This window comes from Gorilla gorilla, chromosome 16, assembly GCF_029281585.2.
Source record: "Gorilla gorilla gorilla isolate KB3781 chromosome 16, NHGRI_mGorGor1-v2.1_pri, whole genome shotgun sequence".
NCBI classification, from domain to species: domain Eukaryota; kingdom Metazoa; phylum Chordata; class Mammalia; order Primates; family Hominidae; genus Gorilla; species Gorilla gorilla.
This window is the reverse complement of record NC_073240.2, coordinates 49,096,011-49,122,916: the sequence shown is the minus strand read 5'-3', so window position 1 is coordinate 49,122,916 and position 26,906 is coordinate 49,096,011. Positions and strand designations below refer to the sequence as shown.

Below are 26,906 nucleotides of genomic sequence, written 5' to 3'. Positions count from 1 at the left end.
AGAACATACAGGTCCCTCAGTCCTACTCCCAGAGATTCTAATTTACCAGGGTTATGGTGGTCCCCAAGAATTTATACTCTCTTTTTAAAGTTTCCATCGATGGCCTGGTATGGTGACTCATGCTTGCAATCCCAGCACTTTGGAAGGCCAAGGCAGGAGGATTGCTTGAGGCCAGGAGTTCAAGAGCAGCTTGGGCAATATAGTGAGCTCCTGTCTCTACAAAAAAATTTTAAAAGGTTAGCCAGGTGTGGTGGCGTATGAATGTAGTCCTAGCTATTCAGGAAGTAGAGGTGAGAGAATTGTTTGAACCCAGGAGTTTGAGATTATGGCGAGCTATAATTGCACCACTACACTCCATCCTGGGTGAGACAGCCAGACTTTGTCTCTAAATAATAATAATAATTATAATAAATAAAACTTCCATTGAAATATTTCTAAAATTGAGTGTTAAGTGAAAAACTCATAGGACAATGCTCCCAGTATGGCACTATCTATGAAAGAAATTTTATGTCTATGAATATGTCTATGTTTGTGGGGATGGGAGCAGAGACAGCAACTGAAAAAGTGATGTTGAAGTCATGGTGAGGAAAGGGTGGGGACGCTGTTGAGAAACATGCACAAAGTGAGGAGACAGAGACAGTTGGACACCAATGCACATGACTGTGGAATGTTCTTCTTGCTCAGAAACCTGAGTGTAGACATGGAGATGATGGGTGGCTGGATCAATAGAGTTGGGTGAAGTAAAGGACAACAGAGGGGCACCAAGGGCCGGACAAATCTGCTGCTGTGTGACTATAGCCCCTATCCTTTTAACTTTCTGCCCTCCGAATTTATTCCCAATACAGTTGCTCTTGACCTCAAGATCTCTAGTACCTTAGAGCCACCCAACCCTTAACCTGGAATCCAAGGGCTATACTCAGCCATCTTCTTGCTACTAGCCCTCAGGAAATTCAGTAACTCGGTTTCTACTACTTTATATGGTCCCTTCGGTACTACCCAGACGTTGTTTAATGAAGAGCTTGTTGCCCTAACAGCTAGGAGTGCTGTCAGCACATAGACTTTCCCTGCCAGGCCCTTGGGGGATTGCCTCTGCTGCACAGAGCTGCCCCATGCACCCCCCTGCCCCAGAGGTCACACCCCTTCCCAGGCAGCCCCCATGCAATAACTGATAAAAGCAGAGTACAAAAGCCTGGCCCTCTCTGCCCTGCTTGGGATGACTCTCTGTAGGGTCAGCAGAGGCTGTCGTTGGGCCTGCGTCCCAGCTCACTGCTTACCTCTATGTTTGCTGTTTCTTCCCCTCCTTCCCTCAGGTGTTGATCCCTAGGGGATCATGCTAAACTTTGTCTCAGAGTCTGTTTCCCAAGGAACCCAACTTGCAGCAGCCGGGAAAGAAACAAGAGCCAGAATGTCCTGTTAAAGAAGTCATATTACCTCTCACCTTTCCCAGAGACCCTCAAGTATTTCAGAGAAGTGTCAGGCCCACATGAAGCTGAGTTTAGGCATTTGGATTTCAGGTCCATAGTGCTCAAGAGAAAGGGTTTTATCAAGGGCAGAGTTAAGCACAGTGGCCCTGGATTTGGGATAGGAATATCCAGCTGCCTAAGCTTTGCTGATGGTCTCCCTTATTTTCTGGTCATCCTTCTGAGCAGAGAGGCTGGGTTAGGAAGTCCTGATCTTGAATCCTAGCTTTAAGCAGCTGCAGATGAGGCCACTGATTGAAATCTTCAGGCTCACATCTGATACACCATTGCACCACAATTTTAGTGACTGAAAGTAAAAACATGACCTAGGCCAAAGCAATTGAATTTGAGTGCTTTTATTTCAGGTTCATATTTTCCCATATATGCTTTCAGTTAGAATGAACAGTCAAAACATGTCAAGGAGAAAAATCAAGCCATTCATCAGAAAAACAATATTTTCATTGGTTTGTCAATGTGATTAAGTATTATAGGTATACTAACAAAAATGAAAAAAATCAGTATCTGTATATTCCAAATTTTACAAGTTTTTCAACTTCACATGTTAATTATTCTTTTAAATCCATACAATCACTATAGAAAGTAACTAAATATATGATTCAGGATATATTTCTTAATAATGGTTTGAAAATTTGTGGCACTTAGTTTTCAAGTAGTCATCTATAAAGATTTCATCTGTACTAACCATTTAATTAGAAAAAAATTTGCAAAGTAATGCCGTGATGGAAATTTCAAAATATTTGATAGGGAGTACAATTAAAGTTTATATGTTGAGAATAGAATATATTTCATTTTATTGGAGTATATGGTGTCTTCTAATCTAGTTAATATACTTTTCAGGCAGCAGCAAATTTAAGCCATATGTTATCAATGATTGCTCAGATCACTTGAAGTATATAATCTGTTACATTAAATAACCTTATTTAGGTAACTGCTTTGAATATTTTGTAGACTCAACTACTTCTTAAAGTTTTGAGTTATTGATTTTTAAATCTGCTTTGTGGGTATAAGCCTCTGAGGGGGCCAAGCATAATTATGTTCCCCAGCCTATTGGTCTTTTCCTTTGATAACCACCCGTGGTTACTATGCCAGCCTGTCAGTAAGCATTTATTGAGATCCTGCTGTGGGGCTGAGACCTATACCAGGGCTGAGAAGCAAACACTCAAAACAAAAAATTAAGAAACAAAAGATTAAGTTTGTCTGCAGAAGTTTACAATCACATTGGTGGTTTTCATGAGCATAAGCCAACATGAGTTTCCTTGATTTTCTCGTTTATCAACAGCAGTGACAAAAATGTTTTTCTAGGAATAACATTGGCTTTGACAACCCCTTAAGCTGAGAAGAGAAAAAAAAGCTCACATTAACTGATAAAAATTATGCAATGTATGTAGAATCTGGTAGGATCATCTCCAGAGGTTTGCATATCCATAGATCAGATTTACAACATAAAGTACTGGAACATGTTTCTTAATTATGCATTACATTAAGTTAAAATGTATTCCAATCTTTCATGTTTTAAGAGTAAAATGTCAAGACATTTTTGTGATTTCCTCTAACTAGTAAGACAGGTGGGAGGTTCTTTGTGAGGATTTCCAACCAAGCCATATACAACAAATCCGATATGGATCCCTTTCTTGCCACGGGAAGGCTCCTAATGACATGAAGGAAAAATTTAAAAATGAAAGTGAAAATTACTATAGGTAGTAACGGCACTAGTATTTCTGAGCTATTTAATAACTGGCAGCCTTAACTTTTACCCCACCCCAAGATGAAAGCGCCGAAATTATTTTTATTGTAGATAGCAAACTGATGTATTTTTCAGGTAATACTATCTATAAATCAGAAAAACAGACTTAGGTATTGTAAAGACAAAACAAAAATGTACATTTTCAGTTTCCTTTAAATAGGGAATTTGATCAGCTAATACCTACCCCCCTTTTTGGTGTAAATGATTTTTCAAATAATTTAAATATCTTATATTTGGGGAAAACCTCAGAAACCATCTATCGGAACCCTACCACCCAATCCAGCAGACCATTCTACAATGCCTTTGATGGATAGTTTTCCAGTCTACACTACGTGAAGATATATTTATCTTTATACATAGGAGTCAATTCATGAGGTATAAATGTGAAGTCATTAGAGATTTTCTTGTTTAAATACCAACCTTTAAGTAAACAAACATACATTTTCAGTAGATGCAACCCTAACATTTGTAAGGCTAGAGCATAAAGCGTGAAAATGGAAATGGCTCTGCCTTTTTCTCCTACCCTGGCCTCTTCCTACAGTACAGGGAGCCTCATGAACCTGCCATGGGCACAGTGGCTCAGGGACATCCACTCAGGGAAGGGGCCCGTGAGCTGTGGTCGCTGACTTGTGGCTGTTAGGCAGAGAAATCCAGGGTCTCAGATTCCTGGAGCGTGGTCTTACTAGATGGGCACATGCCTCTTCATAAGGCATGGTGGACAGCAAGTCCAAGTGAGGCTCTCTGATGCTCGTGGGCCTGAGGGGTCAAGGTCTCAGAGTGGCACTTACCTTCCTTCACTGTCTAAGAATCCCACGTGTTCCCCCCCCCCAAAAAAACACAAAAACAAAACAAAATTCCCACCTGAAGAGTCCCAAGCTTTTAAATGGATTAACCCATTAACCCTAAGATTTATTTCTAATGTTCTTCAATGCTTGCAATGATACTTACAGGACAATGAGATTAGCAGCTCTGGAGTGCTCCTGTAAGAGTTCATTCAGTCGAACTTGGCGGTAACTCTGTGGGCAACATTCAGATTTGTTGAGTACCGTTCTACCAGAATTATGAATGAGAATTTATTTTCTTAAATCATGAACAAGCAGAAAATCTCATCTTAAAAAATGTGTAAAAATTACAATTATTTTTTCAGGCTTAGAAACTTATGGTGTTTTAAAACCTCATGAGAAATTTTAGAAATATGAAGAATAAGACACAGTACAAAGATTTTCATTGTGCTATAGTGGCTTATTAAATTCTAGGGAGAGGGGAAGCAAACAACATAGATAACACTAAAAAGAAGGTGTTTTCTCCTACCCTGGCCTCTTCCTACACTACAAGGAGCCTCATGAACCTGCCATGGGCACAGTGGCATATGCCCATGCCCACGCACAGTGGAATGGCCAGTTTGAGGCAATAGGTTTTCTGTTAAAAAAGAAGCCGATTGAATCTTGATACCAATTTGATACTCTAAGAACATAAATTATATTCTAGTCTGCCTTTCTTTAAGCTCTCTGAATATTCTGTAAGCAGAGGGGGCTTTCAATTAAAAAGCCACCAAAAGACTCACTTGGAAAAATAACCACTTTGCAGTGATGAGAGTAATATTTTTTACTGTATTTCACTGGTTCAGAAACCAAGGCTCAGATGCATGATTTGCTCAATTATATGAAAAAACTTGGTCAGAACCTGGCAGTTTGTTACACACAGACTTTATAATTCTAGTTCAGTCTCTTTTTTTTCACTAAATCTAAAAGGCTTTTAGCGTTTCTTGCTCGAATTTTTTCAAATTCAGCTCCTAATGTGGTTTATGTAGGGCATGGGGCAGTCAGTCCAAGCGAGGCTCTCTGAAGCTCGTGGGCCCCAGGGGTCAGGGTCTCAGGGTGGCCCTTATCTTCCTTCACTGTCCAAAATCCCACATGTTCCAGAAAACAAAATCCTACCTGAAGAGTTATGAGCTTTTAAATTGATTAACCCATTTATCCTAAGATTTCTCTCTCTCTCTTTTTTTTTTTTTAACAGGGTTTCACTCCTATCATCCAGACTAGAGTACAGTGGCACGAGCTCAGCTCACCTCTGCCCCCTGGGCTCAAGTGATCCTCCTGCCTTCGCCTCCCAAGTAGCTGGGACCACACACACGCTACCTCACCAGGCTAATTTTTGTATTTTTTTGTAGAGGTGGGGTTTTGCTCTGTTAACCAAGCTGGCCCTGAACTCCTGGGCTCAAGCAGTCCTCCTGCCTTAGCCTCCCAAAATTCTGGGATTACAGGTGTGAGCCACTGCACCCGGCCCTAAGATTTCTTTCTAACATTTGTAAATGCCTGCAATTATACTTAAAGTACATTGAGATTAGCAGCGCTTGAGTGCTCCTGTGAAAACACTCAAGATTTTGTAGTTTAGAAGTTCTTGTGGTCCCTTTTCATTTCCGTCCAATCCAGGTGTCAATTCTTCTACCTAGTTGTTGACCCCCTGCCCTTCGCATTATTCTCATTATCACCAACTTCATTTGGCTCAGGACAGAAGGCACAGATGGGAGCATCTTACTGGGCTTTCTAGAAAGGCTCACCATTTTACATCCATCTTACAATGTGTGCTGGATCCAGCTTCCATATTCATTGTTCCAGTCACATCATATGTTTCCTCAGATGCCTTTATAAGTTTTTCATAGCCATCTCTTCATCAGGTTAAAAGTATTTCTTATCGTGTTAAATTGTGAGTCAATCTAACTTTATCAACTTTGCACACATATTGACTCAAATTATTTTAGGCTGATGAGTCTGTCTCCTGCTCTTTAAAATTAAATTTGAAAGGAGACTTCACAATATGTACCAATAACCTATTTTTTAACTTTTAAAATATAATTAACCTTATGGGAAAAAAATGAAACAGTTTTCTAAATAATCGTATCCAGTAAATGATTGAAAAGCACTTGAAAAATGCAGAAAGCTTGGATCTTGAATAATGACATTTGATAATAAATATATTGCTTCTTTGTCTTTAAATCAACTACTGTTTCCTTTTTCAGCTAGTTAGACAGCAAAAAAATTAAGAAAGACAAATCCTTACCTTTTCCTTGACTGCTTCCAGTTCTGCATCTGTAATTTTCCACGGAGTTTCTCTTTTTAATTTCTCAGCAGTTGTTAAATCTTTGCAGCTTTCATGGAGACGATATGGTTCAATCATCTCTTCAAAGACTTTCCAGCTAAAATTTGAATTATAAAGGAGGCCTCACAGTGGGAAACTAACTCATTATTTCACAGATACTCCAGGTATGACTGGCTCTGCTGGCTGTGGAATCAGAGCTGAATATCATGCAAATCTTTTAAGAATTATCTTCGCAGGGAATTTACTGTGAGTAAAACCATGGCTACAGTACTCCCTCCCTACCCCAGAAAAGGCCTTAGAGTGTTCGAGGCCTTGTTAGTCTATTAGGTATTAGATCTTCAATGTTAACACACATACGCATACATACTTACAATATTAACACATATACACATAGGTAGTAATTGTTCTGCAAAGACATTTTCTGCATAGTGTAGTCGAAGACATAGTTGTAATGTAGATACTTTACCACACAAATGAGTTTCCACCTGCTTATTGTACAGACTCTATGGGAGACATTTATCAATTAATGTAGGAAATGGATATGGCTACCCTCACCCTTAGTCCACATGGCAACTCCCACTCATGGCAGGAGGCCGCGGGCAGGTAGGAGAACAGCAAGGGCTCCCACAAGTTTAATGATTGTAGAACAATTTGGACGTTTTCTGCAAATAATGCTCCCCTTGTCCTTTTGTTGTTTGACGTTGCTGTCTGAGATTTTCAAATGAGTATTATTCAGGTTCATGTTAGGAGAAAGAACAAAAATCAATAATGTTTTAATGCCTAAAAATCTGAGGCTATGTTAGAACATTTAAAAAGAAATCGCTGAGGAGAAAACTAGCAGCTAAGAGCTATAGAACATTTTAAAAATTACTTATAAGAACCTCATAAGATTTATTTTTAAAAACAATGACACAAAGTAAAAGTTATAATTTATGGCGGTAGTTGTCTCCAGTATGCTACTTTAAGATGATCTCAAGTATGAAAAATTTCTTTGGTTTTATATAATGTAGCTTAGTTATAATTTAGTAATTTTGGAATTAATAATAATTAGAATTGATATGCTGTTAAGTCAAGAAATGAAAATATGAAGTAATGAGTTCAATTATCTCACCAACTGGCCTGATTTAGGATTTGCAGATAAAAGTGCAGAGATTACAAAGGAGCAGGATTGTCCCTACTAGTGAGCCTTTGTTAAGAGACTGAAAAGATACTTAATGCATTAGGCTTCTATTGCATTAACTTATTTAGAAAGGTAGGCAAAGACGGGGAAAGAATAAGACTGATAGGCCCTATTATTCTTTCAACTTTTATTTCCTATTTCAACAGTGTCGTGCCTTTAGAGACCTCTAGGAGTGGTCATTACTATGGAAAGGTGCTGGCTTTGGAGAGTAGGGTCTGGGTTCTCGCTCCAGCTCTTGCATTGTCCTCCTTGACCTGGATATTCTAGGCTATAAAAGGGGAGTAACAATGGCTGCTAGAAGGGGAGTAAAAATGGCTGCTAGAAACTGGCTTGAGAGTCACTGTGAGGATTTGGGTGACAGTGCTCTGAAAAGCATGCAGTGCCTTGGAAAAGCAAGATATTCACTTTACTCAGCAGCCACAGGGTTGAGGTTAGCAATGGAGAGGCTTTCTGTTTAAGCTCTTCGTATGCTTATTTTGATCAGGATGAGAGTTTCTTTGCAGCTCAGCCCAAATCCTTGTTAGAAAGCACAGTACAAAAATAGTTTCCTAAGAAATAGAAGGTGGAGTAGAGGTTGCTGGTTGTCTCCCCAGTATCCGTACTGTGTTTTCCTCATTGTACTTTCAGTGGGAATGACTCCATGCCAGTGTGAGCCAATCAGCACAACTCTATGTCTTCTTCCAGAGTAATTGGCCAGGTGGGCACATAACACAGGTAAACTTGAACCAATAAGCACCCACAACTATGCTGACCACAGTAATGTCTCAGTGGCTTAGGTTAGTGAAACCTGAAAGGAGCCCTGGACCCTGAGCTCAGTAATTTGGGAAGAGACAAACTTTCCCTCCTACGGAACATACATGAGCGAGTAGATAGTCCTGGTTGCAATTGACAGTCATCTTGTTTTTATAAGTGAAATCAACTTTGATAGATGATTTTATTAAAAAAAAGTAAAGTAGGGAGACTGAAAGAGAATCAGTCCTTGATTACAAAATTAACCTAGATCAAGCTTACCCTGAAATCCAAAATATGATTTTATTTTTAAGGTATATGTGAAAGTAATTCCTATTGTCTAAATCACTGTGACTTAAGTTTTCTTTTACTTGCAATTGAAACATGCTAAGTGACACAGGGGGTGATAACGGGGCTGTATTTGCCCATTTTTGTCTTTGAACTCTTACTGCTCCTTCTCTGTGTTCATCTTTGATTGGTCTATCCTTTGGATCATCTCTGAGCTGGCCATTTTTCATTCTCTTTGCTAGAGGATCCTGACGTAGCTCAAGATTTCTATTTTGAATCTCATTAAATCTGATTTTTTTCCTTATAAGTACTTTTAATTGACTATAGAATAAGCCAAGTGTTACATGCTATTAAATATAAATAAGAATTCAATTTTTAAAATTAACTGCTGCCTTCCTCATCCTTCTTCCTCATAATAAAGTTTAAAAATTTTTAAATTGCATAATATTTTCCCCCTAAGTCCACATAAAATTTCTTCTCTCAAAGTAATGTACCAATTGTTTCTGGGACTACTCTAGCATCTTTAAACTAAATTACCTACTTAATTGCTTCTAGTTTCTCTTTGATTTCCACATAAAGATTGTTGTCTTTTTGTCCTATGACTTTTAATTCAGTCTATACAATAAAAAATAGAATTTAAGCACAAGAGCTTTTCAGTTTCTCCTGGGTCAATTATTTTCTCATTAACTTTGCTTTTGTACTCCCTTTCACCCTTGCCCTACCATGTTTATAGATAATGTTTCTATGATAAAATTCCTCCATCAAGACTTACTGATGTTTTATGGGTAGTCAAAAGATTTATTAAAGGCAATTTGAGGGCATTTAAAATTAGCCTCCAACATGGAAATCATTGACAAACTATTTTTGACATTGTGTATCACCCGGCAACCAAGAAAGAATACTGAGTGATCAGGGGATAGTTGTTAACAGTAGGTAAGGGCTGCCCGGCCAAGGTCCAAGTGGGAGCTGAGATAGAGCCAGTGTTCTATTCTCTAAGCCTTAGCCCCTGGGTCTGGGGCTGCATCAGCCCAGAGGAAGAGTTCTCTTTCTCTGATTAGACCATCCAGAGGAGTTGCCTTAATTAAGGTATTACAAATGTGCCAGACGCGCTACTAGTGGCCATCCGTGAGATTTATTGAATGACCATACTGTCTTCTACATTAGGGTTACTTTCAGGTATTGGAACAGCCATTGCCAACATCAGATATGGACTGTTTTATAAGGTAATATGGCATCACTATGGTAGGAGGCTGAAGAGAGGAGGATGGCTCTTCCAGCACACTCCTGGTGGCCTCCTGTTTCGTCAGCAGGGTATATATTGGCCACAAGGATTCTTTTATTTCAGTAAGAATGGATTTTTTTTTCCCTGCATTTTCCTTAATACCTTGAAACAACAGAGAGAAAATCTCCAAAATTTTGAAAACTAATTTATTTCCTGACAAAAAAATTAATTCTCTTTATTCCAGGATAATGAGGACATGTGACAAATACCAAATTAACATGGTGGACATCAGAAGAGGGCATCTTGGGACAAAGGTCAGAGTAGTAAGAAGAAAAGTGTCCAGACTATGAAAAGTATTCAAAGAATAAAGAGGCTTGGTTAATGGAAGAGGTACATCAGCCTCCTCAGCAACAGGACAGAAAGGATGGCTATGCAGGGTGGTGACCATGGCAGCTGGATAGAGACTATTATGAAAGAAGGGGAAGGAAACAAGGGCTTGGGTTGAGAAAACCAGATTGACAAGTAAAGAGACAAAGAAATATAGGGACAAATTAATCAGCAAACATTGATAATGCTTAGCTAAGGATAAGACCAACAACAGCAAGGAGAATTTGGCTACAAGAAGTGGGTGAGGCCAGGTGTGGTGGCTCATGCCTGTAATTCCAGCACTTTGGGAAGCCAAGGTGGCAGGATCAATTAAGCCCAGGGGTTTGAGACCAGTCAGGGCAACATAGTGAGACTTTTCTTTACAAAAAAAAAAAAAAAAGCTGGGTATAGGGGCTCATGCCTGTAGACCCAGCTACTCAAGAGGCTGAGGCAGGAGGATCTCTTGAGCCCAGGAGTTAGAGGCTGCAATGAGCTATGATTGTACCACCTGCAACCTAGCCTAGACGACAGAGTGAGACCCTGTCTTAAAAATAAATAAATAAATAAATAAATAAATAAATAAATAAATAAATAAATAAAATAAAAAGAAGTGGGTGGATAATTCATGCCCAGAATTAAGCTAGGGCTTATAGGAAATCCTAAGTCAGTAGAAGACACAGTGACTACCCACTAGACAACAGAAAATGGCCCTATCTTGCAGAGCACTGGCCAGCTATGCCCTATTGCTAAGTGGCATGTACTAAGGAATTGTTGGACTTGCTGTTGTGAAAGATGATGTATTTCTACCAATTAGAGCCATATGATGAGCTTGTTTGATTATATCACTGCAAATGCCAAAATGCAATGACATAGAGAATGGAAGTTCTTTGAATAAAAAGTGGAAGGCTACCAGAGATTATTGTATGACAACCCAGTTCATATCAGAATGTTAATTCCATTTATCAATGAAAATTATATGTTCTTAATTTTTCTTATGTATTTACAACGGTAGAAATATAAAAATGTAAGGCAGTAGAGTATGATGTAAAGAAATATCACAAAGTAATAATCAGTTTAACACTGTCGATTATAGCTTTCTGATCACAGTTAATGTATTTTTCTTTTCTTCTTCTTCTTTTTTTTTTTTTTTTGAGATGTAGTCTTGCTCTGTCGCCCAGGCTGAGGTGCAGTGGTGCGATCTCGGCTTACTGCAACCTCTGTCTCCCAGGTCCAAGCGATTCTCCTGCCTCAGCTTCCAGAGTAGTTGGGACTACAGGCACCCACCACCATACCTGGCTAATTTTTGAATTTTTAGTACAGACGGGGTTTCACCGTGTTGGTCAGGCTGATCTCAAACTCCTCACTTCAGCTGATCTGCTGCCTCAGCCTCCCAAAGTGCTGGGATTACAGGCGTGAGTCACAGTGCTTGGCTCCTTTTTCTTTTTTTCTTTTTCTTTTTTTTTTTTTTTTGAGATAGGGTCTCACTCTGTCACCCAGGCTGCAGTGCAGTGGGGTGATCATGGCTCACTGCAGCCTTGACTTTCCAGGTTCACATGATCTCCTGCCTCAGCCTCCTGAGTATCTAGGACTACAGGCATACACCACGAAGCCTGGCAAATTTTTGCTATTTTTTGGGGTCTTGCTATGTTGCCTAGGCTGCTCTGGAACTCCTGGGCTCAAGCGATCCTCCCATCTTGGCCTCTCAAAGTGCTGAGGTTACAGGCGTGAGCCACAGCGCCTTGCAGTTAAGGTGTTTTGTAAAGCCATTTTAACTGACCCATCTCCTTGGAAGGATCATGAATAACCTCAAAGAATATGAAATTCAAGTTTGTTTGATCAGTAGGAATGCATCTTAAATTGGAATAATTTTCAGTTAGTTATTAAGCTCATATAGAATAGCAATAAATCAAAGGAAGGAAAGAGGCAAGAAGCCTGGAAAACTGTGGAATTATAATCCATCAAGAAGTACAAAAGGAAGAAGAAATGATGGTCAACAGAAAAGGGAAGAGATCTGACAGAACCGTGATAATCTAAGCCATTCCAGGACCTTCACATCCCTCTGTATGATTCCTCTTGGAGGCCCCACTCCACATGAAATCAAATGTATTAAATTATATCTGAATGCAACAGAAAATATGATTTTAGACCATAAATAATTGAAGACATTTTATAATTGTTAAATGATAACTCTAAATATTTAATTTAATTTATAATTGGCCATGGTTTTTAAACAATCTTCTTGCACCCTTGCAAACTACTGTGAAGATCTAACCTACAACTGTTTTCAAATATCAGTGTTGCCAGGTGTGATGGCTCATGCCTGTAATCCCAGCACTTTGGGAAGCTAAGGCGGGCAGATGGCTTAAGCTCAGGGGCTTGAGACCAGCCTGGGCAACATGGCAAAAGCCTGTCTCTACCAAAAAATTAGCCAGGTGTGGTGGCATGTGCTTGTGGTCGGTCCCAGCTATCTAGGAGGCTGAGATGGGAGAATGACCTGAGCCCAGGAGGCAGAGGTTGTTGTGAGCTGAGATTGCACTGCTACACTCCAGCCTGGGTGACAGAGTGAGACCCTGTCTCAAAAAAACCCCCATAAAACCCCCAAAAATATCATTGTTATAAGCTGAATGCTTGTGTCTCCCCACCCAAATTCATGTGTTGAAGCCCTAACTTCCAGGTGATAGTATTTGGAGGTGAAGCCTTTGGGTGGCAATTAGGTTTAGATGAGTTCATGAGGGTAGGTTCCCTATTTTAGGATTAGTGCCCTTATAGGAAGAGAAAGAGACAGCAGAATTCTTTCCCCCATGTGAGGACCTAGCAAGGAGGTGGCCATCTACATACCAGGAAGAGGGCCCTGAAAGGGAACTGAGTAATTTAGCACCTTGAACTGGGACTTCCCAGAACTTCACCAGAACTGTGAGAAATAAATGTCTGTTGTTTAATCCACCCAGTCCATCGCATTTTGGTATAGCAGCCTGAGCTAACTAAGACACTAATGGAGTTGATAAATATAACAATTAACGAGGATTAAAATAATGTCACATTTTGAAGATATTTAAATGATTACTTTTATTTTGTCATTTTCTCTTTTTTTTATTTTGGAGCCAGTACATTTCTTTTCCAGGCTTCAAATAGTTTTAGACGTCCCCCCCAAAATTCATAGGCCTTCCCTGCTGGGCCTTTAGTGCCTAAAAGCTAAAGTGGCCCTTTAGAGTTGGTATTGTCAGTGTGCCAAGAAGACACAAGCTATTTCCATATATTCTCCATCAGAGCTCCCCGTCCAGGCTGCCCCACGAGTAACTCTGAATAACAAAACTTGCCCTGATGGCTCCATTCAGAATAGTATGACCTTGCACTTCGTGCTGCTCTTGCCACCATAGAAACCAAGAACAGGAAGGGCAATTCTAAAATACTAACTAATCTGTTTCAACAATTCTCCCTCTCAGGCTTGTCTTCACTGTAAAAGCTTTCCTTCCCTTTAGAATGTACTTGTTAGTTCCATGTCATGCTTATTTGAAGGCTCTTCTTATTAGATCCTATCAAGAAGTCACTGCAGTAAATACATAACATTTTTACTGTTTGATAATCAACACAAAAGAGAATGAGAGAGTACCATGGGTAATCAATGGCTCTTGTTAAATATTTCATACCTCTCTTTGTTTGGCCTAATGTTGATGTCACCGATGATATGGATGTCTGCAAATTTTATCCTAAATTTGCTCAGAAGGGAAGCCATTCTGAAAATATAAAAGGAAAATACTTCATCATTGCATATTTAACTATTTTCAATCAAAGAGTTTTTTGTTTGAGTTAAGATATCAAAAGCAATCACGTCTTATTTCAGCTTAGCTTTCAGACAGAGGCTTTTTGGTTGGTGTTTGATTTTCATTACAGTACTTGATGAACGCATTAAGTGTGGACCAAGCTATTTCCCTGAAGGCATAAAGAAACCCCTGTAGGTGCAGACACTGGCAACAGCCAATCCAACTCTGCATTTATGTCACAGGGAACAGAATGCAAATCTGTCCACATTTCTTATTATTTGAAAGACAGCAAGTCTTAATACTTATGGACTATTATATTGGTGATAATTTTTATAGAGTTACTGACAAGCTACTGACAAACAGTTATACAATATATCATAAGATGATAAATTATATGATTAATTATATATACAAACATATATCTAAATTATATAATATATAAACATATTATAACATTATAAACCATCATATATATTATAAAACCTCACATATATATATATATATATATATATATATATGGTTTTTTCCTGGCAACTGATAATTCTGATATAATTTCAAAGTTACAGAAAAGTTTTTAAGATAATACAAAGAACTCCCAAATTCACCAATTGTTTATATTTTGTCCCGTTTGATTTACCATTTTCTTTGTTTCTCTCTCTTTATATTTATCTATCTATTTACTTCTATCTCTATCTACCTATCTACTCTAATCTTTTAAAGTCAGTTGCAGATATTAGGCACCTTTACCCCTAAATTTTTCAGTGAGCAGTTCATAAGAACAAGGACAATCTCTTATATAAAGAGAGCACAATTTTTGAAATGGGAAAATTTAACATTGGTGCCATACTACCATCTAAGCCACAAAACATTTTCAAATTATACTAATTGTCCCAATAAAATATTGGCAGCTTTAAGAAATATAAAATATTATAGACATTATGTTAGTTTCCATGTTAATATGATCCTCTTTAAGTATAATTAAATCTATGTAATATTAGCATATAAATATATTGCTTTGATTGAAAAGACATATATGCATATATGCATATATGCATAATATGTATGCAGTCATACACCACATAAAAACATTCTGATCAATGACAGACTGCATATACGATGGTGGTCCCATAAGATTATAATGGAACTGAAAAATTCCTATCACCTAGTGATGTCGTAGCTGTTGTAACGGCATAGCACAATACATTATTCACACATTTGTGATGATGCTGGTGTAAACAAACCAACTGCACTGCCAGTCATATAAAAATATAGCACATACGATTGCGTACAGTACATAATACTTGATAACATAATAAATGACTGTTACTGGTTATGTGTTTACGTACTGTACCTTTTATTATTATTTTAGAGTGTAGTCCTTCTACTTATTAAAAAAAGTGAACTGTGAAACAGCTTCAGGCAGGTCCTTTAGGAGGTATTCCAGAGGAAACTTTGTTTTCATAGGAGATGACAGCTCCATGCCTGTTATTGCCCTGGAAGACCTTCCAGTGGGATACAGGATGTGGAGGTGGCAGACAGTGATATTGATGATCCTGACCCTGGATAGACCTACACTAATGTGTGTGTTTATGTTTCAGTTTTTAACAAAAATATTTAAAAAGAAAAAAAGAAAACAGTTTAAAAAATAGAAAAAAGCTTATAGAATAAGGATATAAAGAAAACACTTTTGCACAGCTGTACAATACGTTTTAAGCTCAGTGTTATTACAAAAGGGTCAAAAGCTTAGAAATTGTGAAGTAAAAATGTTTACGGTAAGCTAAGGTTAATTTATTATTGAAGAAAAAAATATTTTTTATTCCCAGGTCCAGCTTTGAAGAAAAATATTTTTGTATAAATTTTGTGTAGCCCAAGTATACAGTGTTGATAAAATCTACAGTAGTGTAGTCGTGTCCTGGGGCCTCACATTCACTCACCACTCACTGACTCACCCAGAGCAACTGCCAGTCCTGCAAGTTCCACTCATGGTAAGTGCCCAATACAAGTGGATCATTTTTTACCTTTTATGCTGTATTTTTACTGTACCATTTCTATGTTTTGATACACAAATATTTACCATTGTGTCACATTTGCCTATAGTATTCAGTTCAGATTTGTAGCCTAGGAGCAACAGCATATACCATATAACCTAGGTGTGTAGTAGGCTATACCATCTAGGTTTGTGTAAGTACACTCTATGATGTTTGCACAATATGAAATTGCCTGATACATTTCTCAGAATGTAACAATGTAGCAGTGTATAACTATGTGTGTGTGTATATACATTGTTATACATTATACATTATACAGTTATACATAGTTGTACTATATATATATATATATATATATATATATATATATATATATATATCACATTCACAGCATAATACATCCTGAGAGGGAAGAGAAAATGTTAAAAATTACTGAATAAAGCCTGTCATTATTTTGTGACTTCTGGAAGTGCTGGTTCCAGGAAGAGCTCAGAGCTTAGTCCCTCAGTGCCCTGTGGGACTAAGAGCTGCTGAAGGTGGTTTTCTGGATTTCCACCAGAGACCTCTAGATGTGTCATGTTCTCAGCATGCTTATTATTCTCACAACTGGCATCAACTCTCAATGGCTAAATTAATGAGAAAGATACAGACTTACACTGTGGGATTTTTTTTTTTTAAATTAAAAGAGTTCTCTACAGTCATCCCTTTAAACTCTTTCAAACTACAAAGGAGAAACTGGGGACCCAGATGCGTTTGGAGACTGTTGCAAAGTCCTGCAGCTCCTTGATGGCAGAGCTGGGGCTAGAACCCAGGTGCAGTCTCTCCATTTAGTTCTCTTTTACATATGCTGTTCTAAGAGTGACTGCCATGAATTAGGAGGTTTGAATTCCCACAGAAAAAGCAACTGGACCCAGATTTCCTTCAGGCTCTTCTTTTCTTGGATGCCTTTACTGGTCAGAACAAAATAAGCATTATATGAGATAACGAAGCTCCCACTCAAGACTTGAGATGAGGCTTCTGTGGCACCTTCCTTTTGGAAAGCATTTGTGACAGAGGATAAGAGGACTTGCTTGAAGACAGCAATCAGGAAAAATATGCGAATAATTTACTGACCAGATAACCAAGTAAACAGGAGGCCTATCCTGGTGTCTTTGTCTTTAAGTCTATTGTGTCTCAGAGACACTTAAAGTTATTAAAATTAAAGCATTAAAGCAACAAACCTCTGAAATGACCTAACATGTGAGTGGCAAACTACTTACGCAATTTTTTCTTCTTCAATGCGGTTGATCTTCCCTCCCACATAGATTCTTAATTTACAGTCTTTCCATTTTTTTCTGAGAGTCAAGATATAGGGGATAAGAAGTGTTAACCCTGGAATGAAGAATAAATTATGACACAATGAGTATATCTAAATGGAAGGAAATGAATAGCTTTATATCTTTATTCATTCCCACATTGATAGCTCTTAATTAAGTTATAATCTTTGGAGAACACAGAAATGTTATTCTTTAACCAGTATTGTTCCCATATACCTTCTCATGCAGTTTAAGTTTATCAAAATAGAAATTCTTGTCCCTAGTGTATTTTCTGAAAGTTTTTACCTCCATCATCAAACAGCCACCAAACATCAATTGTGCCTTTTTCTTGTTTCTTTTTAAATTGAGTGCTGGCTTCCACCAGTTTCTGGTTGAACTCTCCCACATGCATCGACTGGCTTGTGTTAATGCTGCCATCTGAAACGAAAGAGGAATTGATGCATCTGTTTGCTTTTGAGGGCGGAAACAAAATAACTTTCCAATCAATCTAGTGATGAAAATAGAGAAAAGGCCACAGATTCATGTTTATTATACCTAAAATAAATAGCGACTCTATTCTTCAAAAGGCAGAGATAAAAGTCCAATCCCAGAATAATTGAGAACACCTTCAATAGTTAAATAAAATATTGACAGTCAATAAGTAAAACAGCTTTATAATTATAGTTTTTATTAAAAGACAATGGATTTTTTCAGACCTTTAGTAATCTGTCTCAGAGTGGAGTTATTATTTTGGCATGCAACAATGCTACTAGCCAGAATATCCCCATTTCCCAAAATCTCAGATATAAATCACCTTAATGATATTAATATTTTTGTATTTACTTAACATGTGGTAAGTGGTTTTCTAGAAATAAGCTATACAATCAGAAATATCCTTTCATTAGGGAATTGATTCATGAAGCACTATTTTGGTTTAAGTTCCATTCAGGTCTGGTTTATAAAATTTGCCAGGGACCGTGTGCATCTTGAACTCTATGACTGTTTAGTCTCTTAGTTGGCCTGGCTTACTCCTCTGCTTTCTTTTCAAGGAATCTTGTGAAGCTAAAGTAAAGCCATTTGAGCTATTTGAATCTTTGTGAATTAGATGAAAAAAAAAAAACCTTAGAAAATATGGAAATACAAAACATCTTTACGTGAGTTGTAATTAAGGGTGCCTATAAAATAGTTAAAATTTTTTTAAATGCGATTTCTACCCTAACATGGATACAGTGAAAGTGTACCAGGGAACTCGGCCAGTGTTGGAACTGGACCTGTTCCTGTTTACCAAGAGGGGTTTATTTGCCACAGCGTACGTAGCATTTCTCATATCTGTGTCTTTGAAAGTCATGACTTTATTGCTCTGTTTCAAAGAGGTGGTGTCAGCCTGGTGCTTAGAGGAGGGCTGACAGCCTCTTCAGAGCTTCCTCTCTGATCTAAGAGGTTCTGAAGATGCTTTGTTTTATCTTTTGCTGTTTCCATGTTTAGGGTCTGTCAGTTCTGAAGCAATGATCTGATATTGTTTTTACATCCCTGGGACCGCTGAGGGAGAAAAATTTATTTACAAAATGGACCAAGCTCTGCCCTCACTTACAGACAAGTCAAAGCAGCCAGAGGCCTCCTGTTCACACTCAGGTACCTGGGGGCAGGATTGGTTCTCGTCTAGAACTCAAAAGAGTTGACAAGCAATGGAAGCCCAGAGTAGTGAATGGGCCCACTTTAGAGCTGTGTTTAAACTTCTAGGTATTAAAACAATATATAACATTATTACTTTTCTTTTCTGAACAATTTGACATGTTGACTTTTGGAAGAGTATATTTTTGCCGAAACAAGTATTGTGATGCAGAAATAAGCTTCCAGAATAAATAACAAGTCCCGCTGTCATAATAAGGACATTAATGCTTCCCTCTCTCTAGTTGGAGCACATTATTGGGCTATGACTTTGGAATTTTCCATTATTTTCCAGACTGTACCACTTAATAGAGCAGATTTTATGGATTGTTAACTTTTTTCACAGTTAAACAAAATAATTAGAAAGAAAAGAAGATAATAGTTAGCATCCAGAACAGTCTTATTTAAATATTTTCACCCTAAAAGTCCTGATGTAGCTTCAAGTTGAATTCAAACACATCATTTATGTCATTTTAAGGTGGACTGTAAGGAGTAGGCCACGGCCCATGGGGTATCCCAGGAGCTCGACAGTAGCCAGAGTATTTGAAGTGGGGCACTATCTGGATTTCCCATCTTTTTCTGTGGATATATAAAACTATTATATTACAGGTGAAATTTCATCCTTGGGCTATAGTAGGAAAGCAAACAGACAAACGATTTACAGGGTAGGAGATGGCCTTTTCGAAGGGCCTCTTTAAAGGGTTGGCGCCGGTCAACCTAGACCAGAAGCTTGCTAAGTCTCCACTTGGATCCTGCTGTTTGACTTGGAGACCCTCCCAGAGAAACCATCTTTTCCTGGCCTCACACCAGTGTATGACTTCAGTAACTACAGGACATTCGTGCATAAACAAATGCTTGGTAACATTCTGATTTTTGACCAGCAGAGGTCACTGTGGACCTCATTAAACTCAAACCCATAGCGTTTCGGGAAGTAATTTTCAAAAAACCAAACGTTTGCATCATCTGTTTATAAAATGTGTAACAAGCTCTCCCAACCTCTGATCCTCTGTCCCAGGATTGCATACCATAAGTCCACATATAAGCGTAGCATTTAGATGAAATCTACAGGTAGTGAGTACCAATAAAGTTCTAAGTCGTGCATTCTGGTTTGTGATAAAGATGCTTTTGTTGAAAACAGTGTTCCAGCTGGATACCGTATTTGCATGTACTAGTCATATTTCAGTTCCCTGAAATGTCTGAAAGGTAAGGGTGTCTGTGGATAAGACAGTTTGGGTATTGGCTCTTAAATTTCTATCCCCTTTCCATCTTAACTGAGAAACTTCTGTTTTATGGCATGCAATCTGCTTAAGCACTATTTGACTTCCAAACCAAATATTACACTTAAAAAATAATTTTTGACAGTAAGATGGTACAAAGTACTTAATGAGGTTGATAAATGACAATAGCTGCTACCGTTTATCCATACTACCTTGTGGAGAGAAACCTTTGAGTTCCTACCCACACTCAATGCCCCCAACATCTTAGAGGCTGACTTCGGACTCTTCATAGATGCTGAAATAGTGACTCATCTTGTAAACTTTTTTGCAAATTTTAAAAAGTTCTTACCTTTTTTAGGCGTTGTCTTGGTAATGTTCAACTTGCCAGCTTTTTTAAACAAGCCTCGGATGCCTCCACTTTCCTCTTCACACTCATTATCTTTGATAGTCGCTTCCAATGCTAGTCTCTCCTGTTCTAATCTCTCTAATTCCTCTGATGAAAGAAGACAAAATCACCCACTTAACTCAGAACTACAAAGTTTCTAGAAACAATCTTATAAACTTTTAATATTTAAAATGGTATGTATGTGATAAAATAATTGTTTATACATAGTATTTTTTCTAAATGATTTTTATATATTATCTTTTAATAAAAGTAATATATTTTGGTTGGGTGAGGTAGCTCATGCCTGTAATCTCAGCACTTTGGGAAGCCAAGATGGGTGTATCGTTTGAGCCCAGGAGTTTGAAACCAGACTGGGCAACATGGTGAAACTCCATCCCTATGAACGATACAAAAATCAGCTGGGTGTGGTGTGTAGTGCCAGCTACTTGGGAGGCCGAGGTGAGAGGATCACCTGAGCCTGGGAGGTAGAGGCTGCAGTGAGCCATGGTCATGCCACTGCACTGCAGCCTGGGCAATAGAGTGAGATTGTGTCTCCAAAAGAAAAGAGAAAAAGTAATGTATCTTAGTAAATTGTATTCAGAAAGTTGTCACAACTAGCTTAGAAAAATAGCCCTATGTGTTAAGTTATGATACATGAAGTTACTGCATTTTTATTTGTGAGGGCAAGAGAGGCTATTTAATGCCATCCTTATTCACTACCATGCAAAAACAAACAAACAGAAAATCTTTCACACTGTAAGCCACTGATTTACTGACCTAAGCTAGTGGGTCAGATGTTTTACAACTGGAAGTGACAAAATTACAGAAGTACACTGGGTATATATCAGCCACACAACAATGCTTCATGAATTGAAACATAAAACTAGACAGCAAGAATTAAGAAAAGATAACAAAATCTTACAATAAACTCTATAGGCTCTGGATACAAATTACAATGGAAAATATCCACCACCAATTCCTTTCAATAAGCACAATACTTTGTGGAGTGGGTGACCAAAGTCAAAGAAATAAAAGCTGAGGTTTCTGGGTGCCTGTCAGAGTTCAAATTGCTAAAAGGGGTCTTGTGACATGTTTTAGTCTGGAACAGGAGTCAAGCAGTGCAAAATTTCCTGCCCAAGGTTGAGACACACTATCCAAGCTTTGATGTTGTATCTGGCTGCCTTTTATCTTTTTTGGATTCCGATTGTGACGAAAATTTCCTAGCTGCTATGTAATGTGCTGGATCTCTCTTTGACCTCACCCTGCACTGAATCAGGGTAAATAAGACTTTCAAAGCAGTCATATGACAGTGCTACACTTTGGAGGCTTCTTGCTTCTTGCTTATACTGGGTGAGGTGGCACTCTTGTCAGATGCCCTCATCTTATTGCCTGCTGAGAACAGAGCCTTAGAAAATGAGCAATGCTCAGAGGAAGAGGATAGAAAACCTAGATTCAGTGTTACAAAACACTGGGAGAGCTTCTGTAAATGTCAACCCTTGGAGCCCATTGCGTTATCTATCTGTGAAGCGAAGCTATACAAACTCTAGATTTATCAATTATGTACTAACTAAATCTGTCAGGACAGTCACATCCCTAGACCATGCTGCTATTCAGCTACACAGAATTGTCTGGCCCCTTTCCAGGTCTTAGCAATTAATCTTTTGCGAGTGGCGTGAGATTTAAGGTCAAATCACCCATGTGATTTCCCCAAAGCTTCAAAGGTTCTCAAGATCAGCAGCTATAGAAAATCTGAGAAATTAGACTGATGGTATTAAAGCTGAGACAGAAGTTGCTTACCCCTGACTTTTGAAAGGAGAAGACAAGCTGCATTGCACTGGGGGGTCACAACCGATTACAGCTCTGCTGCTGGCTTTATGTGACATTAGGCAAGTAATTTACTTTTTCTATGCCTCGGATTTCCCGTCTGTGAAATGGAAAACTGTAACCCTTTCCTTTTCCCACCCCCCAAGCTTTGCAAAAAGAATAAACAAAGTTTCTGCATAGTGTTTTGGAGGTCCTTAAAAAACAGAGCAAGAACGGCATTCTATAGGCAGTATATTTATGCAACTTTTGGAAATGGGCCTAGTCATGCAAAACAAATTGAGTATTTTGAGATGCCTGGGAGTTATTTTAGCAGTTGCTATTTATTGCACACTCTTTGGGTGCCAGGGACTGTGTTGCATTTTATTCCTTTCTAAACAACTCTGAGATAGTTACTACTATTATCATCTTCATTTTGTAGATGAAGAAACTAATAGGTTAAGTGAGTTGCCTGATATCACCCAGCAAGTTACAGGGTTCATATACAAAGAGATCTGCATATGCTTCCCACTATGAAGACCTTCCTCCTGTGGCTTATTATTATTATTTCAGAGTTGTTTTATTACCTTCCTATGCTTTATCATCAGATAAACCTAAACACTCTCAGGCACATGGTGTAATGGGCTAAGTTAATCCCCCAAAATGATGGCCCATCCAACATGTCATTTTAAAAGGAGGACCCTAAAGTTACGGTTCTATATGGAAGGCTGCACTAGAGCAGCAGCACTGGTACCCAGACTTTGTTGTCACTGTCCTGGATGACGGCACCCTAGCTGTTATTTTGTCTTCTGGGGTATTGCAGGGGCCACTTATGGGGTAACCTGCTCTTTGCAGTCCTCTGATGTGGCAACTGTAAGGGCTGCCCTGGGAGGGGATTCTTCTCTTTTCTTTTTTTGGGCAGGCTCCAGTGCGCCCTATGATTAGCCACTGGTTGCCAAGCTCTTTGTCCTCTAGTTTGGACAAAGAGGGAAAGAAAGATAAATCCTCTTTTGTAATGGAGTCAGCAGGCTGACCGAACTGGGAGCGATTCCAACAATTGCTTGAAGGTATGTGCACAGCCCATCCAGAACAGAGCAAGCTGCAGAATTGCAGGCCTGAGAGACAAAACCAAATTTTGCTCGAATGCTTTAGATGTAGCAGTTTCCTCAAAGATGATAGAGACAGAAGATTACAGAGAGTATTTATTCTAAAGGCTAAAATCAACTTGCTTTGCCATCTTGGATTTTCAGATCCATACCATGGTGTGATTCCCATTTGCATAGTGATTTTCGCAAGTTCTTATTCAACTTAATTCTTAATTATTCACTTGGTAGGTGATCTAAGGCCTCCTTCTGTGCACTCCTTCCTTTTCGCATTTCAACACTAAACAGAAGTGATGTTTTGATTATCTGTTCTTCTGAATGATCTATCTGGTGTACTGCTTGCCTCTGTTTGCATGCAGGGAAATTTAGAGTAGACTTTGTCTAAACATTTTTGTCAACAGAAATACTGGCCAGATGACTTGCAAAGGCATACCATTAGCCACAAGGGGAGCCAGCCGAGAGAGTATGAACGAATGGATATAAGTTGATTTCCACTGGCCTGACAATAAAAATTATTTATTCTATCATCACCACCATCACGACTACATTTTTAATTTTCAGAAATTATAAAGCCCTTTCTACATAGTATCTCATTTGATACCAATACTGGGATGCATGCAGAGCTGGCATTATTCTCCCCATTTTACCAAAAAGGAAACTTGGGCTCAGAAAGTTCAAGTGATTTGTCCAAGGTAGCACAGCTAGTGACCCAAGTCTTCTGCTCCCAATTCTAGTGTTTATCCCTCTTCTCCCTTCTCCTTCAGTGATATGCCTTGATCGCAATAGCTGCCTGTTGAAGGAACACCCGGTCTGCATGTTTTCAAAAACCATCCCCAAATTTCTCAATCAGAATCAATCTCCTCTATATTTCCGTAATACCTTGCTTAAACCTTTATTCCACTAACTACTATAACTGTGTGACTTGGATGTCTATCTTATTCACAATGGACTCCAGACTCCTGGAGGGCAGAACTTACACCATTTTTCATCACCAACATTTATTGAGAGTTTACTGTATGCCAAGTACAATGCCAAACACTTTGCAGCCATCAAATTCTTTAATTCAAAACAACAAATCTGTGATGTAGGCACTATAATTATTCCCATTGGAAAATGCAAAAAGTGAAACACAGAGAGGATGGGTAACTCGACCAACATCACACAGACAAAAGTTGTCAAATTTGGGATCCAAACCCAGGTCTGTCTATTCCAAACCCTATGCTTGGACCTCATGTTATCCCTCCCATGTTCTTCATGCTGCCACCCCTCCCGTTTATTACCTGGACCCATGTTTGCACCAACAGGCACTCAAGAATTGTATGTTGAAATAAATTAAAGAACAGATCAATGCTGTTCAATTCAGTTCAATAGTTTTGAAAGTACTGTCTTTATAAAAGAAGAAAAACAAGTGCAGAGTTGTGAAGAATGGGGGTGTGAGAAGTGTGTGTGTGTATATGTGTGTGTGTGGTAAGTACAAAAGACAATGTTTGAAAGAAGTGCAGTTAATACCGTATACAAAGTTATATAAAAAAGGGGCAGATAGAGGACAGAAGGTGGGACCAGTGAGATAAGAGCCTGGGAAATGGAAGCATGAGAGGCAAGTGGGGAAGGAGAGGGGACTTTTCCCTGGAAAAGACCACCACCTGGAAATCCTTTAATGGTAACTACTGGGAACTTGAATACATTAGATAATTCTGTAGTATGTCATAGTTTATAAGGCCACATTGCTACCGAGAGATACAGATAGAGATAGATAGAGATCGAGATATAGAAATAGAGATATAGAGAGCATGCCTGCCCTTCTCTCTTTTCAAGATGTTTATAACCTCAACCTGAAGTTATGATGCTGGAAGAAAAAGCTTAGACCTGTAGGTTCTCTCAGTTGAGGGTAGGTTTCTAATCAATTTTGTCATCCACATCCCAAACAGTTTTCATAGTAATAACTAAGAGTGACTCTTGAGCCACACTGTCATGTAAATGCCAAAAGTACTTTGAATAGTAGTTACTGTATTTTCAAGTGCTTTATAAATCAATTATATGGTACCCAGTTGGAGTGACTATTTTTTGAAACGCAATTTACTTGTCAAGATTGCTTCAAATGTTATGTCCCCAGTCTTTTTTTTTTTTTAAGATGTCTTTTAGAAATAGGCAGAGGCCCTACAAATTACAATCTGCTTTGAATCTTAAGGATAGAGAGTCGTTAATTATCTGACACCAGAAGGGAGAGTAGGGAAACCCACTGGGGAATGGAATCCCTTCCCATTTTACAGCATCGTTTTTCTTTATTAATTATTAAGTTGTAATTCTTTCCTTGGTCAATCAACTCAAAGCTGTAAATGCTCATATGAATCAATGTGCTGTACCCCAGGTGAAGTCTAGTTGAATTGAAGGCAGGAAGCAATCCTGCAGTGGTTGCCTTCTAATCAAGTAATTATTTACTACACTGCCATCTGTCTTTATTTTGCTAAGCCACTTGATCAGACACAGCAGTATCCCCGTGCTCTGAGATGGTCACAAATCATGCTGTACTTACATGGAATACTTGACCACAATATATTGCATATCATGTTCCATCACTTTATTTCTTACCAGTACAATTTTGACTCCTTGTTGTAGTTGGAAAACTTGCCAAATTCCTCTGGGAAGTGAGCAGTATGAAATATCGTGGCTTTTTTTGTGTGTGTTGTCAGGCAATAATTTATTAAGAGAAACTATCAGTCATCAGTATTGGATGAGTTGCTACAGTATACAAGTTACAATGTTATGAGCATCGATCTTATTTATATTAAAAGTTATTCTCACATAAGCCTGTGATACAATATAAAAATAATTGTCGTTAGCTGGTAAATTATCTATAAAGCTGATTTCTATTCACTGCTTTATTAACTACAGTATATGGGCACTCTGAATTGCTAATATTTCCTTTAAATTATAATCTGTGATGACACTGTGGTGCCTGTGTTGGAAAAGCTATCATGACAATCATTAACATAGTATAATGCAATACTTAAGATTTATTAGGCCCTTATTAGGCCCTGAATTACAGCATAATATAATGAAATGCAAGTTTATTTCTTCCAATTCAAAATCTAATAAGAGGTTTGTGTCATAAATTACATAAACCTCAAAACAATGCATGGAAATGTGGCGGAAAGTTAATTTCTATCATTATGTTGTTTTTCTGCATGTTCTTCATATATTTGTGTAACATTGTTTTTCTTTGTTTACCCTAGATAGTTGGTACTTGTAATTATTTTATTAGCATCCAATTGCATTTTCCCTTTCTTGACTAAGAAGCAGAAATATTTCAAACATCAACGTTTATTTAAATAGGATACAACCCTTGGGAAATTAAAAGGGGATGCAGTTCACTGCCAGGATTCTTTGAGAAATACTGCAAAACTTGGTTGCTGTATTGCTTTATAGAAGTAAATTGGTGGTGCATCTTGGCAGATGGAACAATGAGGGGTGGGAGCAATGCTTTTCAGCTACATCACATCTTTCAGCTTGAAGAGATCAACATAACACACAAAGCAAATGTGTAATCTAAATACAAGTTATATTTTGCATTCTCATTTTT

The 26,906-nt window shown here is 38.3% G+C and overlaps 1 protein-coding gene and 1 long non-coding RNA gene across 2 annotated transcripts in view; one reads left to right on the top strand and one right to left on the bottom strand.

Annotated features, from left to right (window-relative positions):
* Nucleotides 1-1,800: 1,800 nt before the first annotated feature.
* SLC12A1 (solute carrier family 12 member 1) overlaps nucleotides 1,801-26,906 on the bottom strand; it is a 111,785-nt gene continuing 86,679 nt past the window's right edge. The window contains exons 21-27 of the mRNA XM_055364185.2: nucleotides 20,388-20,531; nucleotides 17,460-17,591; nucleotides 17,118-17,229; nucleotides 13,757-13,843; nucleotides 6,286-6,421; nucleotides 4,174-4,241; nucleotides 1,801-3,129 (exon numbers count right to left, since the gene is read on the bottom strand). Coding sequence (XP_055220160.2) covers nucleotides 2,994-3,129; nucleotides 4,174-4,241; nucleotides 6,286-6,421; nucleotides 13,757-13,843; nucleotides 17,118-17,229; nucleotides 17,460-17,591; nucleotides 20,388-20,531 — 815 coding nt within the window. The 3' untranslated portion in view covers nucleotides 1,801-2,993. The remainder of the gene's footprint in view (nucleotides 3,130-4,173; nucleotides 4,242-6,285; nucleotides 6,422-13,756; nucleotides 13,844-17,117; nucleotides 17,230-17,459; nucleotides 17,592-20,387; nucleotides 20,532-26,906) is intronic.
* The window catches only part of LOC129527266 (uncharacterized), a 57,528-nt gene continuing 46,321 nt past the window's right edge, over nucleotides 15,700-26,906 (top strand). The window contains exons 1-2 of the long non-coding RNA XR_008672241.2: nucleotides 15,700-15,855; nucleotides 18,639-18,785. This is a non-coding gene — a long non-coding RNA (uncharacterized lncRNA). The remainder of the gene's footprint in view (nucleotides 15,856-18,638; nucleotides 18,786-26,906) is intronic.